The sequence below is a fragment of the Vanacampus margaritifer genome, chromosome 2, assembly GCF_051991255.1.
Source record: "Vanacampus margaritifer isolate UIUO_Vmar chromosome 2, RoL_Vmar_1.0, whole genome shotgun sequence".
NCBI lineage: Eukaryota > Metazoa > Chordata > Actinopteri > Syngnathiformes > Syngnathidae > Vanacampus > Vanacampus margaritifer.
The window spans coordinates 43,576,476-43,594,022 of record NC_135433.1 but is presented as its reverse complement, the minus strand read 5'-3'; the positions used below and the strand labels follow the sequence as shown (position 1 = coordinate 43,594,022).

Below are 17,547 nucleotides of genomic sequence, written 5' to 3'. Positions count from 1 at the left end.
TGTGGGTGAACGTTTAGCCCGCAAGCTAATTAGCTCGCAAATTAGCAGCGATTTGGGAGCTAACGGTTAGCTCGCGAATTAGCGGTTATTTAGAAATTAGCGTGCGGGCTAACGGTTAGGAAATATTGATAAAAGTGGGCAGCGAGCGAGTGCGTCACATGTGTGTTCCTGTATGTGCCATTATAATGATTGCAAAGCACTCCAAGTGAAGGTCACTCATGGCTGTTTCACTACTTTCTACCACAGAAAGCCAGTCTGATGAAGACCGGCTTCAAATATCGGCCTCCTTGACTACCGATAATCAGTATCGGCCTTAGAAAAAAGCATATCAAGCGCAACGCTCACCTTCTTGGGGTCACGATTCATCATTTGTTGAATAAGACTGTCGGGGGTGCAAACGTCCACCAGGACATCTCCGGAAGACTTGAAGTTGGTGAAGTCCTCAGGCTTGTACTTGTGGTCGGGCCTGGGAGCGGAAAGAGAAATAAAAACACACATCGGTGCAGAGCGGACGCGGCGCGCTGATGACAATTATACCGTCTGGTGTAGAGGTTGGAGATGCAGCCTTTGAATTTATCTCGTCCCAGAATCACAGAGCCACCCGAGTCCGGCACGGAGACGCTTCTGGCCTGCTCCACGCCGCTGTCGTCGTCATCAATTAGCATCTCCATCCTGTAGTGGGCATTCAATACACTTTTTAGCCTGGGTTAGCTAAAAGTGTGTCATTATAAGTTTATTATGGATTTTAAATAGTAAATGATGATCATTATTCACTGAAAAACTGCCCTAAGACGCCACAAGATGGCGCCAAATTCTTGTTAATAGAAAAGTACTCTTTTTCTTTCATTGGTTTATTAGTTAAGTAGTGGATATTAACTAGAGTCACTTTTCTTATTGAAAAGTAGTACTGGGGAGTTCTGACGGCCTCACGACTCTGGCTGGGAGTGTTCGGTTTAGGGAAACGGTATGGGATTTTGGAACTAATGAATGCACGCACGCACGCACATACATACACATATTCACCCACATACAAAAAAAAAATTATATATATATATATATGTATATATATATATATATACCTCAGTTTGTCTGCTGTGTGGACGTAATGCATCCCCAAAGTGACCCGCATGCGCAGAAGAAGATACAACGTCACTCATAACGCTGTGTTTGTGGAAGTAAGTACGTATGGTCCAGCGTGTCGGGGCCACGGACTTTTATAAGTCCGTCGCCCAGGCTAATATTTTTCCCCATCTCATATCTTCATAGGAGTGATGCGGGAGGAGGTAGAAATAATATTTTATGAAAATGAGGCGAGCCTGCTCGAGCTCCTCATCACACAGAGACATATTTTTTTTTCTTCCCCTAACGATGACATCACGTCATTGCCGCGCGTAATAAATGAGGCGTCTGCATGGCTAAATGACCAATATCACCACCACAAATGTCATCTTTTAGACTTCATGTTTTAGGTGGGATTAAATTGAAGTCAAATATAGTCACAAGTGTTACACGAAACAACTTTGCCGATTCACTTTCTGCCGAGCCGTGCGGACCATAAATCAAGCTTAATGCCTCGCCTGCGCTCCGCATAGTGGATTTTTGATGACGTCGAGGTCGGATACATGCAACCTGGCCGTTCAGACTGCGGTCGCATTGCAAAAATTCGGACACGTATCCAATCTAGGACCCCATATGAAAGTGACCCAGGTCGGATATGAAAAAAATGGGAATTGAGCCGTTCAGACCGACATAAAACAAGTCAGAACAGGTCGCATTTGGGCAAAAAATCCGATCTGGGTCGCATTTGCCTGCAGTGTGAACGTAGCCTTAGTCTCTTTTCTTCCTTCCCTGTCTGTTGTGTATTAAATGTTCTAGGTTGGCTGAACCTGACAAATCTTTATTTATGATTAAATTAAATATGTCTTTCTTTTTCTTCTTTCTTTTCTACGTAAATAGTTCCAAAGTTTAACAAATTCAGACAATGATGGCACAGCACTCAGTTTTAAGACGCAATCTGTACTTCCTGTTTTATATTTATTTTTACTTTTTTTTTACCAGATGGCAGTCCCCCCCCCCATGCAAAGCATGCAGCGAAATATTCACACTGTTCACAGTTTTTTGCAAGGGTGCGACTGAAATGATACACATTGTGTCGCTGTAATTCATATGCCCATGCTAGGGATGGGCGGGTACCAATGTCAGGTATCAGTATCAGACTGATACCCGGGTTTATTTTAAGGTAACGGTACTTGATACCAGTATCAGCCGCCCTCTTGTGGCCATTTTATCATGAGGAAATTAGAAGTTAAAACAACAGCAAATTGCCACAATTTTAAGGAAAAACGCTGTATTAGGATATATAGTCATTTAGGTTTTTTTTATTCCATGAATCCAAGGTACTAATAGTATTGGTATCGGTGACTACTCAAGAGTTGAGTGCTTTTACTGGTATCGGTCTGAAAAAAAGTGGTATGGAGCATCACTAGCTCATGCATTGTAAAAAAAAAAAGAAAACAATTATATTTGCGTTTGTTGCAATTTTCAACAATGATATAATTTGTTATTTTCTATTTTTACAAAAACAAATTGGCGTGAATTAATGTGTCCATTTCATACCTGCCAGCTTTTCTGGACACAGTCAAATAATGCCACTGGCCATCGTTGTATTTCTTGTTCGAAATCCACATCTTGTTGTTAAAAGACACAACCACGTTGCCATTTTGTAAAGACAGATGAATCGCGTTAGCCTGGATGGAATAAAACAATGAATTCCGAATGAGGGATTTGAAGCCAAAGTGACGTTCATCATTGCTCGGTTTCAGGTACTGACCGCTTTTTTCGACTGCAGGAGGATGCCCTCATTATCGGTGCTCCTGAAGCCCAGCGAGACCGAGACATCGCCGGCCAAGCTGAAGCCCGAGAGGTCCGCAGATAGGGAGCTCCCCGGGCTGAACTCTGCTTTCCGAGAGGTCTGCACAAGAACACACCCGATGGCTGTAATGGATTTTGACTGATTTTGCAAGGCCCACAGAATATTGTGTTCTATTGCTATAAAAACATGGAACCTACTAAAAGAAAGATTAGAGTCTCTTCTATCACCAAGGAAAAAAAAGTACATTTCTATTAATAGCTAGGTTTCATCCTTATTCACAAATCTGTTTAAAACAGTGGGGAAGCCTTTTTGCAACATTGCCCTGGTTGATCTCTTATACTCTGCTGCCAACTGCTGGCCGTTTTTGTAATAACTACTCTTCTTTTATCAGGCAATTTTTTTTATATTTGTATCTGTTTCCATTTTGCAGCAATTAGCATTAGAATACGGCTAAGTTTTATCATTATTCACAAACCTGTTGAAAACACTGGGGAAAAGAACTTGTTGCAACATGTCACTGGCTGATCTCGTATACTCTGCTGCCACCTGCTGGCCGTTTTTTTGTAATAACTACCATTGCTTTAAGCAATCTCTACAGTTGAGATGTTGCATCAAAGCCTTCTGTATGCTCTAGCATAAAAAACATAAAAAATGTATAAATACGTTTTTGGGAGTGCAGGACAAAGTATTAAAAACGTATTTATACGTTTTTGGGAGCACATTAGTTAATAAAGAACGTCTGATTCCTAAAGTCATTATCAATCAATCGTGACTTACCAGGGAATCTTGGGGACAACCTCTGCTGATGCCGACTTCCTCGTCGATGAGTTTAAAGTTTTGATTGAGCTTCACGTTGTTCAAGCAGCCTTTGAAAGGTTGCATGGTGATGTTGTGCCTGTTAGCAGACAGCCAAGTTAGTTTGACGCCAAGCTCTCTTACATGGAGCACGAATCAAATGTGCATACTTTTCCCTCATTTCTAGAGGTGCGCCGCCAATATAATAATCTTTGAATTCAACACTGGTGAACTCGGCTTGGGCCGTAGCCACTTCTTTATTGGCGATGCGGACTGCAAACTTCCCCCTGTTGGTTATAATGATGAGGATGTCCACCCAGTCAGGTTTCTGGAAAATAACAACAACAAAACACAGAGGGAAATAGACTATTATAATCACAATGTGGTCAAGTAGCTAAGCTTTGACTTACCGGGAATGTTTTCAAGTTATTTGTGGCTGATCCTGACAGCAAGTTGCTACGCAGGTGGACGACACCCTTCTCCATTGTCACAGTGAAGTAATTGTCCTTTGGCGGTAAAGAGAGGAGCGGTTTAAGAGTCTTTCCAGAATTCCCCCCGCCCGCCATGAAAGTTCCAATAACCAGTTCACAAAATATGAAAATGTTTTGTAAATGGAACTGCAGCTGGCATAAAAGTGATTCCTAGTTATTCTTCAAAATCCCAAATTGCCTTTTTCTCTCGTCACTCTCTCGATGACCAACTTAAATATCAAATATAACTGATAAAATAAGTAATAAATCATCTTTTTGGGGTCCGATTTTATTGATGTCTTTTTTCAAATTGTTAAAATGTTGTTTAATCACAAAATAGAAGAAATAATGCTCTGAAGACGTGTCTTTCCACATACACATAAGCCTGTTTCAAAAACCCTTTTACCATCTTGATGAGGAAAAAAGTGAGCTACATGATTCAACAGAAATAGCATCATCAAGCTAATTGCTCTTGACCGTGGGAAGCTAATGCTAATGTAAGTCCTCACTTTGTATTTTTTTTCCATTTTCCAATGTTTCCAGCCGTAATGAATGTGCCACTCAAACCAACCAATCCATTTACTCATATTATCAGAAAAAGACATGTTAATACTTTTTTTTCTTCAAAATATACTGCGAAGTTGGTTTTGACCAATTCGCCTAGTCACATTATTGGTTGTAGGCTGGAGGGCTAGCAAAAAGCTGCAGCACGTAGCATGCCGCTGGACTCTCATCTCAAACTTTCGCTCCTTCAGCAAGCCGAGTAAGTTCCAAACAGTGAATATCGGTCGTTATTTCCTCCTCCCGTCCGTGAAGCTTTTTTAAACTGCCCGCGTGTGGAGGACATGACTAGTAAGATCGTCCCCACCTCCCCGACATGTACAGCTACAGCTCCAGTAGCAACGGTCCCTCTCTCTCTTTCTCGCCCTCGCACTCTCTTTCATCGTAGCAATTGTAATCCTTCGAAGTAATCCCCATTTTTAATAAATGTACCTGTAATCTGATTACGTTTTTTCCTGTAACTGTAACAGAATAAGTTACATTTTTTACAGACACGGTGGCCAACCCGAATTCTAAGAGTTTATTACCTGTCACCTTAACATAACAAATGTTGCCTTTTAGTTTTGCGTCACCCCTCAAATGATTGCAATGGAGCAAGTTTCACGATGTTATCAAGAATAACTTACCTCACTTCCTATGTACAAGAGCAGCCCGTTTTCTGCATGCGTCATGATGGAGATATCGATGCGGAGGGCTGCTGCCCTCCTGTCGATATCAACGCGCCCATAGCCAGTGCCTTGGAAGTAAAATCCCAATGGCGATACATACCTGCGTACAAGAGAGCAATCACAAAAACAAACAAAAAAGAGATTAGAGGTGAAAAAAATAAAAATAATAATAATAATAATACAACACATTAAATATGTGAGACTCTATTTATTGTATGTTTTACGTGTCACCGAATGAATGATTTGTATAGCCAGAAAGTTGAACACAAAACGGGACCAACCTCTTGCATGGAGCGTCTACATTGATGTTTTCTTTGTGTTTGAAATTATACAGGCTAGCAACCCTGTGGTTAAAGTAGGCCATCTCAATGCAGCCTTTGTACATGGGATAGTTGAGAGCCACCGGCGGCTGGAGAGGAGCGACGGATGGAAAAAGGAAAGCAAAAATCATTACAGGTCACACTGTGTTGGGAATGTGGCATCCTTATTGGCGACGTATGTTGCCATGATCTCACAGTGAAGTTGGAAGGGTATCCTCCCACGTAGAAAACCAAGTCATCTGGGGTGATGTCCAGAAGGTTTTTGGCTTGGTCTGCTTGTTTGGAATCCACAATCGGAATCCCGGGAGTGTCTGATGTGATGTCTTTGGTGAGGGTCAACTGTGCGTCTTGATAAATTCTAAATGACAAAAAACATACAACAATTTCAGTATGCCACATTTATGGTAAAATCCCCCAAAAATGGATGTTGATTGGTGTCAATACAATTTCCCAATCAATCCTTCTAGCAATGTTGTGCTGTGATTCCTGCCACCTCTCCATGTCCATTCGCAGCATTGTGAATCAGCATTCTAAGGATGATTGGAGTGAAGCACTTTTTTTTTTTTTGCTTGCAAAATAATTCATAATTACATTCTCAATGAATTAAGTGCATTGGCGTGTGTCCTACCAGCTCTCCCTGTCCCTTATCTGCTGTGTGTGGTAGCATAAGCTGCAGCATTATAAGCAAGACCACAATTTGCCAATTCTAGTTTTTTACTGTTGTGAAAAATTTTTCCCACTAAATTCCACCGAATTGCAGGTGATGGCTGAAATGCTGGATGAAAAAAATATTGAAAAGTGGAATCATTTTGAGTTATGTGGAATGATATTGAATGTCATGAAAGTTATATATATATATATATATATATATATATATATATATATATATATATATATCATTGGGAAAGAATGGAAAATTCTTTGTGGGGTGCGGAAATTTGGGCCTGTTGAAAATCATTTCCAAAGTGAATTGAATGAGCTGAACATTTAGGATTTGGAATGGAATGTGAATCTGTTTTGTTGAATGTGTCAGTGGGAATGAATAAGGAATATGTTGTGGGTATTTTAATGGTTGAAAATGGTGCATTTTTGGTCAACAGAATTGTTTGGCAAATGAAAAATCCTTCTCTCAGTGACTCCAATGAGTGAAATATTTTCTATTTCAAATGTGAATGATTGTAGCGTTGAATGTGCCATTGGGAATGAACGATAAACAACCCCTGGGGGAAACTCAGCCTCACTGGGAATGCATGTGGAATTTTTGGGTGAATACTACAGAATTTTGGGAAAACCGTGAATATTTGGAATGAGAAACATAGTAGCACACATGCCGTGAATTTTTGGAATATGTTCAAATTGGAATGATGTGGATCGGATGAATTATGAGGAAGCAGATGCATGTAAAAGGAAGTGGGAGGAATGAAAAATAGGAATAACATAGCAAGTGGCTGTGCAAATGGCACCATTTTACCTGTGCAGGTCAACTTTATCAAACTTGGCTGGCTCTGACGGCGACATGGTGATGGAGTCTGTTTTCATCATGTGCTCCACTCCGTTGAGCTTGTAGACTCCGTACAACACGTTGTTCCTCAGGACCATGCCGATGTAGTTCTTGGAGGGCTAGAGAAGACCGTTTGTTAATGATTGAAATTCATCCATCCGGAATCCCCGCCCCCTATACTCACATCCTTGTTACCAAGGTACATCACAAACATGTCTCCTTTGTCTGCCTGCCTGCGCCTGCGTCTCCCATCGCCCCTGCCGTCGGGCCGCTGCAGGGACAGAGACAAGTCGGTGAAGGCCTTCAGATCGTCCAGGTTCTTGGGCGGGTGCAACTGCACGTGGCCGTTGCCGGCGAACTTCATCGGGATGGGAATCTGGAGGAAAATATGGACAAGTGTTAGGAGAAGACTTGCAGGACAGTGCGTGATGTTTGTGAAGAGAGGCTCGTCACCCTGTTGGCTGCGTCGCGCGCTTGGTTAATGAGCTCTTTGAGTTTCTTGACATTGTCCGTGATGTTTTTCAGCGGCGCAAACTGCGAGGTCAAGGTCTCCACTTCCGTGATCTTGTCGCTCAGTGTCGGGATGGTACTCAACAACTTCTTCACTGAAAACAGTTGACCAAATGGGATTTGTAGAAATATAACAGGGACAGTTTATTTTCTTCTTCTGTCTTTTCACCTGTTTGGTCCACATCATCCAATACGCCGCCTAGATTGGAATCCCCGGGGGTGACGTTGATTTTGTCCATTTCCTTCTTGATGGCATCCAGCTGGTCCATGGTGCTGCTGGCCGACTTATTAGCGGCAGCCGTCTTCGTTTTAGCATCATCGATCGTACTCGCAATGTCATCTGACAAGAAGAGAGATAAACGCTGGAGGTTCCCGCAGACTCTTGACCGGCAGCTGACAATGAATGTCGCACACTACCTCTCCTAATGTCGTCCAGCTGCTGTTGCGCATCACGAAGGTCGGCTTCAAGTTCAGTCTTTTTCCTGTCTGCATTATTCAGGCGCCTCAGGATGTCAGGAATTTCCTTGGCAGCATCTGCGCGTAGAAGAAGAAGGAGAAGTGAGAGTGTGCTCGTGTGTGTGAGAGAAAGTAAAAAGAAAAGAACAGGTGATTACCCTCCAGCAGGCTCTTTCCCTGTTGGGCATTCTGCACCAGATCAGCACCATTCTCATTCAGGTCTCTCGCTCTTTCCGCCATATTTTGTTTTTTTACATTCTAAAAACAAACATTCATGAGACATATTACATGCAATGTATTATATTGTGATATGTAATTTGTCATTCATTTTTCCCATTTCAATTGCCAATTGAAAAAAAGCGGAAGTAACACATTTTTTTAAATATTATATTATTTATATTATTATTTATAATTTAATCTTAAACAAAAACTGAAAAAAAATATCCATTATTCATAATTGAATTCAAGGCTTCGATCAAAAATACAAAATTGAAAAATGGGTCACAGAGCTGAGTTTGCGTTTAAACTGTAGCAAACAAGGTAACACATCTATCTGTACAAAAGGACAAATTAAATATTGAAATCAAGTTCAGTCATGTGGCTCTTTTTTCCATTTTGTATTTTTGATCTGAGCCTAAAATGTAACTCATTCACTTGTAGCCATTCGCTCCTGGCTGTTTTACTGGATTTCGGCTGATTTTGCAAGGCCCACAAAATACTGTGTTCTATTGCTACAAAAACATGAAACTTACCAAAAGAAAGATTTGAGTCTCTAAAAGTATATTTCTATCTGTTTCCGTTTTGCAGCAATTAGCATTAGAATATAGCTAAGTTTCATCGTTATTCACAAATCTCTTTGAAACAGTACCGGAAAAAGCCTTTTTTCAACATTGCCCTGGTTTATCTCTCATACTATGCTGCCACCTGGTGGCCGTTTTTGTAATAACTACCATTGCATCAAGCGTTTTCTTCAGTTCAGAGGCTGCATCAAAGCCTTCTGTATGCTCTAGCATGAAAAACATTTTTGGCACCATGGTAATATTTAAAATAGAACGTATTTATACGTTTTTGGGAGCAACAAAGAACATTAAAATGTGAAAAATCAGCAAAAAAATATTTGTTGTCATATTTAAAAAAAACAGCAGACTCACTTTTATTTATTTATTATTATTTTATTTATTTATGTATTTATTTACATTTTAGATAAGCAGTTGAAAATGGAAAGACCGAATAATACCGATGATTCAGAGACTTACATTCAAAGCACTGTCAGCGGCTTGTTTCGCTTGGTTAGCTGCGACCTCAGCGGCTTTGACGGCGTCCGTGATGTTCTTGTAGGCATCGATGGCGTCATTAGCGTTACGTACCTCAGGGCGGTCACTCGCTTTCTTCACGGCACTGAAAAGACAGAGCAGCTCTGTGTGCCATGCAGTTCTACTACAACCACAAACCTATACTGGACCTCTATGACAGTAAAATTTCAACTGAATATTATTACCCCCGTCAAGGAGGCTGTGCTTTCTGTACTTGTATGTTTGTCATTGAGCAGGTTAATATTAGGGACTGATTTCAAAACATTTCCGGCAGCGGGATGCATAGAGAATGCTCCAATTTGGTGCAGATTTGCCATTACATAAAAAAATTATAAATAATGGATGGGTTTATTTAGCAAATATATACAGTATAATAACAAAGAAACAAAATGATCATGAATGAATAAATGCAGTTTTAACAATAATTGATTACCTACTAAAAAAGAAATGATTGTCTTATTAAGGGAGGGCGGACAGGGACCGGGCGTCCCGCGATTAACAAAAACCTGTGTATAATTAATATAAATAAAAAAAAGAGAGTGTTTTTGAACCCAAACAATTACTGGAAAAAAAGGGGATGTTTTCCATGAAAAACGTGGGTTTCCTCCTTCCTCAAAAACAAAATACTTTTTTTTTTTTTATTGTAAAAATCTTTTTTAAAATATTGAAATAAATTAATTAATCAGCGAATAAGCGAATTCTCGCGTGCCGAACCGCATGTGCATGGGGGGGTCCACTGTACACTAAAATAATAAACTAAGACATATATAATAAACATAATTTAAAAATACATTTAAAGTAAATGCATCAGTTAATTTAAAATAAATAAATATCTAAAACAATACTATACAAAATAAATTGAATGTAAATGTAGACATAAAAATACATGAATTAAAAATACAAAATATAATAAGTCTACTCAAACATATTTTAAAAGTTTAATTTTCCTAATGATGGTCACATTATAATTTTTTTCAATGTCTCTGTTTGAGGCTATCCAATATTGTTTTAGCCTTGGTGCAAGTATAATAGTTGCCTTGGGTACCATTAGACTGAGCAAGTGTACCCAACATAGTTAGTGTCCTGTTGTGTAATGAACTTACTCCTCCAGTTCCTTCGACAACGCCTTGAGACTGTTCGCGTGTTTCTCGGCGCTCACCACCACGTCCTCCTTGGCCGCCACTTTGGAGATCTCGTTGACCTTCTTGGTCAAGTCGGTCTTGCCGCCATCCAGCTGAGCGGCCAACTTTTCGTACGCCTGCCGGGGGGGCAAACGATATTTACAGCATTCCTGGGACCACGCCTCAGCAATGATGAAGAAACGAGGAGATCTTTATCTGCAGGGTCTGCGTGTTAGGACCTGACAGCTATCTCACTTACATCAAGTCGTTTATCATAAGCTAGTAATAATATTCCCAAATTCTTCATGTGTTTTTAGTCCTCGGGGTGTACTCAGAGTTCAGTATGAATGTCATTATTCATGTTTGTGAAGGTTGCTCAATCTCCATTCCGATTTGATACGGTTCACTTCACTTCAATCTGATATTAATTATGGAACATCAATTCTTCTTAAATATCAAGGAATTATAAAAATTCCACAAACATTAAATTCCAAATTAAAAATGCTGGTCAAATAATTTAGTTTATTAATGAAAGTAACATGTGTTATAATCATAAGTGTTACACAAACATTGACATCAGCAAAGATGAGGTGAAAATATTTTCACAATTCTAATTCAATAATTGTAAATATAAATTGAAAAAATTCAGAATTGTCTTAAAGTGCAATAAGTCAGGTCTTTCATAAATGTAAGAAAATATTTTTAAATCCATGTGAACATTAAATTTCAAGAAAACAATAAGATACTAAAAAAATACATTCAAAATTCTATTTCCTTATGAATTTATGGGAAAAAGAGATATTAATTATTTTAATATCTCTTTTTCCCAATTCATGGTTTTATGATTCAAAATCAGGCTCGAAAAGGAACATTGATTCAATATGGATTATTATTTTTTTTTTTAAACCCAGCCCTAGTTGAGAGTGATCGCTACTACTATTTCTTCTTCTTTGTATTTTCTATCAGCCTGGCTGCACCATGGCACCATACTGCCTCTCATAGGTCAGTCTCTGTACTAAAACAGACTTTATTTGTGGGAGGAGATGGCGATTTGTTTATGTGAGCGACAAGACCACACATGCCATTTTTTTTGTGTCTCTCAATTTTAAATCATGATGTGTGCAGCCCGCTTAACACACTTGACACGCACCGTTTTGTTGTTGGTAAGCCCTTTGTTTAAATCTTCTATTATCTTCAGCTGATTCGCCGCCATCGCCACCTGGTCCTTAACAGTCTTGCGTTCCTTCTTTAGGTTGTTGATGCGATCCTGTGGGGAAACACGTCATTTTAGTACGAGAAACTCATTGTTTGTCTGACAAATGAAATAATCGGGCCTCATTTGGCTGAGGTGTACTGTGATGCACACAACTGGCATCTCTTGATAATGAGTCCCAAATGTGTTGATCTACTGATTATTGACTGTGTTTGGTTACCAACAGCTCCGGTAAAGCCTGAGCGTTGAGTCCATTCTGGGCGTTGGCTTTCTTCACAAAGTCCGTGGCGTCCTTCAGAGACTTGTCCAGCTCCTTCAGTTTGCCGTCGTAGTCCTTCAGCTGCTCTTTCAATTTTGCTGCTGAGCCCTCGTTCTGGTCCAATTGTTTACTCATGTCGTTCTTGATGTAGTCCAGGACTGGATAAGAGAGTAAAAGAGACGTTCTTAATGCAACTCTTGAGAAACTCAATCAATCCCGCGAGTGGCGTATCTTACGTTTCCTGGCCTCGTCCCTTTCCTTGTCAGCAGCGGTCTTCTGTGGCGTGAAGTTCCTGTTCTCCATTTCCTTCACCATGCGCTGGGCATCCTCCAGCATCTTTGCCGCGCTCTCACTAGGCTGCGTGCCGCTCGAACCCACGTCCTTTAGCTGGTCCAGCAGACCTGGAAGCATTAAGAAAACGGATGATCGTTGTTCATGTTCATTGAACGTCACCCGAGCTTTACCTTGGATTTTCTTGAGCATGTTTTGAATCTCTCGGTCCAAATCCTGAGCCCTATTGTGGGTTTTTTCAACCCCTAGAACAGCTTTGTCAGCATCCACGGCCGTCGTGTCAGCCTGAATGTGAATGAAAATCACACATTTTTACGCACATTTCGGTAAATTGATGTATTCAATTAATTAATTTTTACGACCTTGTCTTGAAGAGAGTTGATGTCATCAGCGAGAGTCACCATGTCGTCTTCCAGCTGCTTGACCCTGGAACTTTGGCCATTGACAGTGGTTCTGAATTTGATCACCAGATTCTGCAAAAAATAATGTGATTATTAACTTATTCACTTGCAGCCATTTTCACTGAAGCAATCCCCTTCGCTCCCGGCTGTTGTACTGGATTTTGACAGATTTTGTAAGGCCCACAGAATATTGTCTTCTATTGCTATACAAACATGAAACCTACCAGAAGAAAGATTAGAGTCTCTTCTTTTATCAGGAAAAAAGTATATTTCTATCTGTTTACGTTTTGCAGCAATTAGCATTAGAATATAGCTAAGTTTCATCATTATTCAGAAATCTGTTTAAAAAAAAAAACGGGGGAAAGAGCCTCTCTTGTACTCTGCATCAAAGCTGCTCTAGCATTAAAAACAAAACAAAACACAGAAATAACGTAAAAATACGTCTTTGGGACACTGTTAATATTTAAAATACAACATATTCTTGTTTTGGGGGGAAATTCATCAAAATAAGAATTAAAAATGGTCCATTGAATAATAATAATAATAATAATAATAATACATATTTAATATATATATATATTTAAACAAAATAAGTACATAAAAATAATTACAATTTAATAAAAACAAATTAAAAATATAAAAATACAAAATTTATCATATCAACATCAAGAAAATATGTTGTCAATTTTTCAATGAGATTTTTCAAGGTCTCAATTTGAGGCACAGTGTGAGACAAAATGCACTGTGATTACTTATCAGTGATCCCATCTGGAATGTTTGCATAAGCACACCCATCCCAGCATTCGGCACGTAAGCGTGAGTGTCAACACATGCAAGTGTGTGTACTGCATATGTACATAGAATGAATAATGTGTGTACATTGCACTTGTGGCCACGCATGAGGTATCGGGATGTGTTAAATGTGTCTCAACTTGTCAGCCAGAATGAAGTCAGTAAAAGTCAAACGTCCCCATTGTAGTTATGAAGATTTTTTCCCCATTACCTTGGTATCCGATACGGCTTGCTCCAATTTCCTGAGCCTATCCTGGGAGGAGGCCCCGGCGGAAGCATTGTCCAGCCGAACTTTGATCAGCACCAGCTTGTAGTCCAACTTCTCCAAGTCTTGTAGTAAAGTCTCGACGCAGTTATCACACTCTGAAAAACAAGATGTTTAAAATAAGCATAACCGTAACCGTGAGGCTCTTACATTTCTATTTTATTCACCTTGACAGCGCTCGTCGGTGTTTGTGTCTCCAGGCTCCAGTGTGCTCTTGCAAACTACAGAGATGAAAGCACAAATTATAAAAAATAAAATAAAAATACATGTAAATTATGAGCTGGAGTCTCTTAAAATCCTTATTAGTGCTGCTATGGATCTGCCTCTTAATAACCTAATCACATAGCACCTGGTCACTAGTGCTATGTGTCTGCTGCTAATAAAATCACCAATTAGTAAACGTTAATTTTTTAAATTATATTATAAGATTGGCTATGCAACCTCCAGTCCTGGGATCACAGGTGTTTTCATTTCCATTACAATCGCAAGGGCGACAGCTTCCTCCTGGAACCAACGGGTCACCATAGAAACCAGGACCACACCTGTAAGAAGTAGAAATGAATAAGGTAGAATCAGTTTAAGAGTATTTAGTATCTATAGGGGGGAGAGCGGGGTAAGTCGTGTCAATTTTTACTTAAAGTGTCGTTTACGCAAGGGGATTACAGGAATGCCTCCAACTAAAATGTGTTCCTATAGTCTAGGATGTTGTACATCCTTGGGAGCAATCACTTTGGATCTTCAATAAACAGTTTAAGAAATATAGCTTTAGAAAAAAAAGTGGTTTTGTGGCACAAGTTGCGATATCCAAACATCACGATACGATATTATCACGATATGGAGGTCATTAGGTCACGATATTATGGGGAGGTTGGAGATACAAAAAAAAGTCACAATATTGTAAAAAAAAAAAAAGAGATCATACAAAAAAAAACACACACACACAATATTGTCCTTTTGTACATTGAATTCCTACACATATTGACTCTGTTTACAAGCATATTATGTTCCCCTTCATCTGATCATTGGCATGGATTTTAAACAAAGAAGGTCCAAAGCATGCTTTGTGGAAATTAAATTGCACTAAAAAACTAGCCACCAGAGGGTGCTAGATGTGCACATATGGAAATCAACCCGACTTTTTAAAAATATGTGCTGCTTTGAATATCGTGACATGACGACGACGATATAGTGTGGCAGTTTTAATATCGCGATATCACAATATTGCCGTTATCGTTACATCCCTAGTAGGTTATACCATTAGTCAGAATTTGTGGGGTAAATCGTGCCATTGATAACTGAAATTTAAAAAAAAAAGAATTTTCATCTCACAAACGATAATGCTATATAAAAGAAAGACAAATTCAATACAAAACTTTGATTTGCAGGCTTCAGAGGCCTTTTCTTCTTTCGTTCTTTTTATTTTTCTGTTCAGCCTTTTTATTTTCTCTTTCTTTGTAAGCCTTCTCTAACTCCATCTTCTCCGGTGTGTCTTGTTTTCACTTTTATTTTACAAATCTGTTCTTTCTTTTTGTGGATTTTGCCAAGGAAAAAATAACTTCTAAAGACACATAACCCAAGTGAGCAGAACAGCCAGATTTGTAAGCCTGAGCCTATTTTGTTTTTCTTATCCTTATTTTTTTTTTATGGCCATCCTGCAGATTTTTGATCTCCTTTCCAACCTGACGTATGGTCTTCCCCCCATTTACTGCTTTTTCCAACTCCTCAAGAGGAGTTGAAACCCTGTCCGTCTTCCTTTTGTATCTGGTGGCGTGATAAATTATGGTCAAAAATTAAGAATGACGCATACTTTTAGTGATCAAATGTAAGAATACGGTTTACAACGTAATATAGAGTAAATAATCATAATTAAGGGGAAGTACTATTGGCACAACTTAACCCAGGTCCTTTGGCACAAATTACCCCAAGCCCACCATTTTGAAAAAAAAAGCATCCCCCAGCTCTTTTGAGCCAGCATCATGCTAACCATATAGACTCACGATGTAGCTTACTAAAGCACTAAAACACGTGTGAACTGTTTTCAAAGTTGTCTGTAATTGTTCAAAAACAGCCATGAAAAAAACCTTAATCATAGAAATTTTCCTTTGAGGGTAATTTATTTAAAAAAATTTTTTTTAAATGTGCTTACCTCTCAAGCCATGAGTCTCCCTTTTTTTTTTACCGGATGAGCAAAATGGATGTCTTTTCAAAGATACGTGGTCACATGACCAACTTCTTTTATGGTTTTCTGAATAACAGGGGTGGAACTACTTGCTCCTTGGCACAAATTCCCCTTCACTCCCCTATTGTTGATTTTCAAGCAATGCTTACTTTTCACATTTGTCTCCAGTGTATCCTGTTCTGCAAATGCACTGGAAGTCTCCGTAGATCTCTCTGCAAGCGACTGCGAAGCTAGAAATGTAACACGTGTGTTATGTAACTACTTTTTAGGAGTGCTGTTTCTTTTTGTTTTTCGTAACTCACCTGTTTGTGGCCGTACTAAGGGGGCAGGGGCACACCTGGCACGTCCTCTGAGCCGCGTTACCATAGTAACCTTCTCTGCAGTATTCACATCTGTCTCCAGCTGTGTTGTACTGACAATTCTGAGAAAAAACAAAGAGGCAAAAATTGGATTTTCAGGCATGCATTTTGCAAGGTTAACCTTAGTGGACCATCAAGTCTTTTCTTCCCAACGCACACACGTCAGGCACCCCCGCCAAGTGGTTGCTGAGAATGTATTTGATGTTGGTTTGACTGCTGCAAGGGCGGCACGCACGCGGCAACGCAGGCCCGGTCTTGCATGACGATAACATAATAGAGATGGTTGAGATGTTCAAATGTGCACGGGCTCATCCTCCCTTCAAGGAGAATAATGACAAGGAGAAAACCACCACGCCATTGGAAATATTTGTGGTGATTACGAAACTGAAAAGGGCACGAGATAGGCGGCAGTACTATTAATTATGTTAAAAAAGTTTTGGTTTTTTTCTGCTTGAACTATACCAAAGTGTTTCCCACACCATGTTAATACTTGGGCGTGCCACCCGAGTAAGATGGCCACCACCCAAGAAGTTTAAGAACATGTATTTAAAAAACAAACAAACAAAAAAAAAAAGATATACTGCATGTAATGTTAGTTTGCCATCACTTTGTGGATCGTGAGGCTAGATGAGACGTAGTAACAGAACTGTGACCACCTCTTCGCCCCTCGCCGGAGTTCACCCACCCAAGTAGATTTCAAATCTGTCATTTAATGACAAAAACAAATATAAATGAAGAAAATAAAGGTGGCAAAAATTGCATTCTCTTGTTCAGTTTACCAACCTTTGCCAAGGCACTTTTATTATGTAAAAAAAAAATGTCACAGCACACCACTACAAAATCGTCAAGACTGAAGTCAATATTTTAATATACACACAAATGTACTTATTTAGTGTTAAATTTGAGTTTATTTAGTTGAACGCAAACCATTACCTTGAAACTCTGCCTCGATTTAGGCTTTTATTTGCATCGTGACCTCAGGTATTCAGTAAAAAACTCACATATTCGCCAACTAAACACGTACACAATCAATAAACTGGAGAACATTATAATTGATTTATTTTTTATAAAGATGCCCTTGAGCAAGGCACCATATTATTGGCTGTTCTGAGTAGAGTCCTATGAACTTCAATTGCAAAAATAGAATAATAAAAATTATGTTAAGTCAATGAATCATATATTAAAGAATATAATAGTAAAA

General features: G+C 39.3%; 1 protein-coding gene across 4 annotated transcripts in view; it reads right to left on the bottom strand.

Annotated features, from left to right (window-relative positions):
- The window catches only part of LOC144043286 (laminin subunit alpha-3-like), a 119,013-nt gene that overhangs the window by 12,594 nt on the left and 88,872 nt on the right, over positions 1-17,547 (bottom strand). For all 4 annotated transcript variants that reach the window (XM_077556728.1, XM_077556727.1, XM_077556730.1 and 1 more), the window contains 28 exons: positions 16,290-16,408; positions 16,137-16,217; positions 14,250-14,350; positions 13,976-14,029; positions 13,755-13,906; positions 12,713-12,823; positions 12,524-12,635; positions 12,296-12,460; positions 12,021-12,217; positions 11,738-11,854; positions 10,570-10,724; positions 9,410-9,551; positions 8,312-8,411; positions 8,115-8,231; positions 7,867-8,037; positions 7,641-7,792; positions 7,372-7,563; positions 7,158-7,306; positions 5,882-6,044; positions 5,648-5,775; positions 5,325-5,466; positions 4,078-4,173; positions 3,838-3,995; positions 3,650-3,767; positions 2,831-2,971; positions 2,617-2,747; positions 538-672; positions 346-466 (listed from right to left, as the gene is read on the bottom strand). In XM_077556728.1, coding sequence (XP_077412854.1) covers positions 346-466; positions 538-672; positions 2,617-2,747; positions 2,831-2,971; positions 3,650-3,767; positions 3,838-3,995; positions 4,078-4,173; positions 5,325-5,466; positions 5,648-5,775; positions 5,882-6,044; positions 7,158-7,306; positions 7,372-7,563; positions 7,641-7,792; positions 7,867-8,037; positions 8,115-8,231; positions 8,312-8,411; positions 9,410-9,551; positions 10,570-10,724; positions 11,738-11,854; positions 12,021-12,217; positions 12,296-12,460; positions 12,524-12,635; positions 12,713-12,823; positions 13,755-13,906; positions 13,976-14,029; positions 14,250-14,350; positions 16,137-16,217; positions 16,290-16,408 — 3,720 coding nt within the window. The remainder of the gene's footprint in view (positions 1-345; positions 467-537; positions 673-2,616; positions 2,748-2,830; positions 2,972-3,649; positions 3,768-3,837; positions 3,996-4,077; positions 4,174-5,324; positions 5,467-5,647; positions 5,776-5,881; positions 6,045-7,157; positions 7,307-7,371; positions 7,564-7,640; positions 7,793-7,866; positions 8,038-8,114; positions 8,232-8,311; positions 8,412-9,409; positions 9,552-10,569; positions 10,725-11,737; positions 11,855-12,020; positions 12,218-12,295; positions 12,461-12,523; positions 12,636-12,712; positions 12,824-13,754; positions 13,907-13,975; positions 14,030-14,249; positions 14,351-16,136; positions 16,218-16,289; positions 16,409-17,547) is intronic.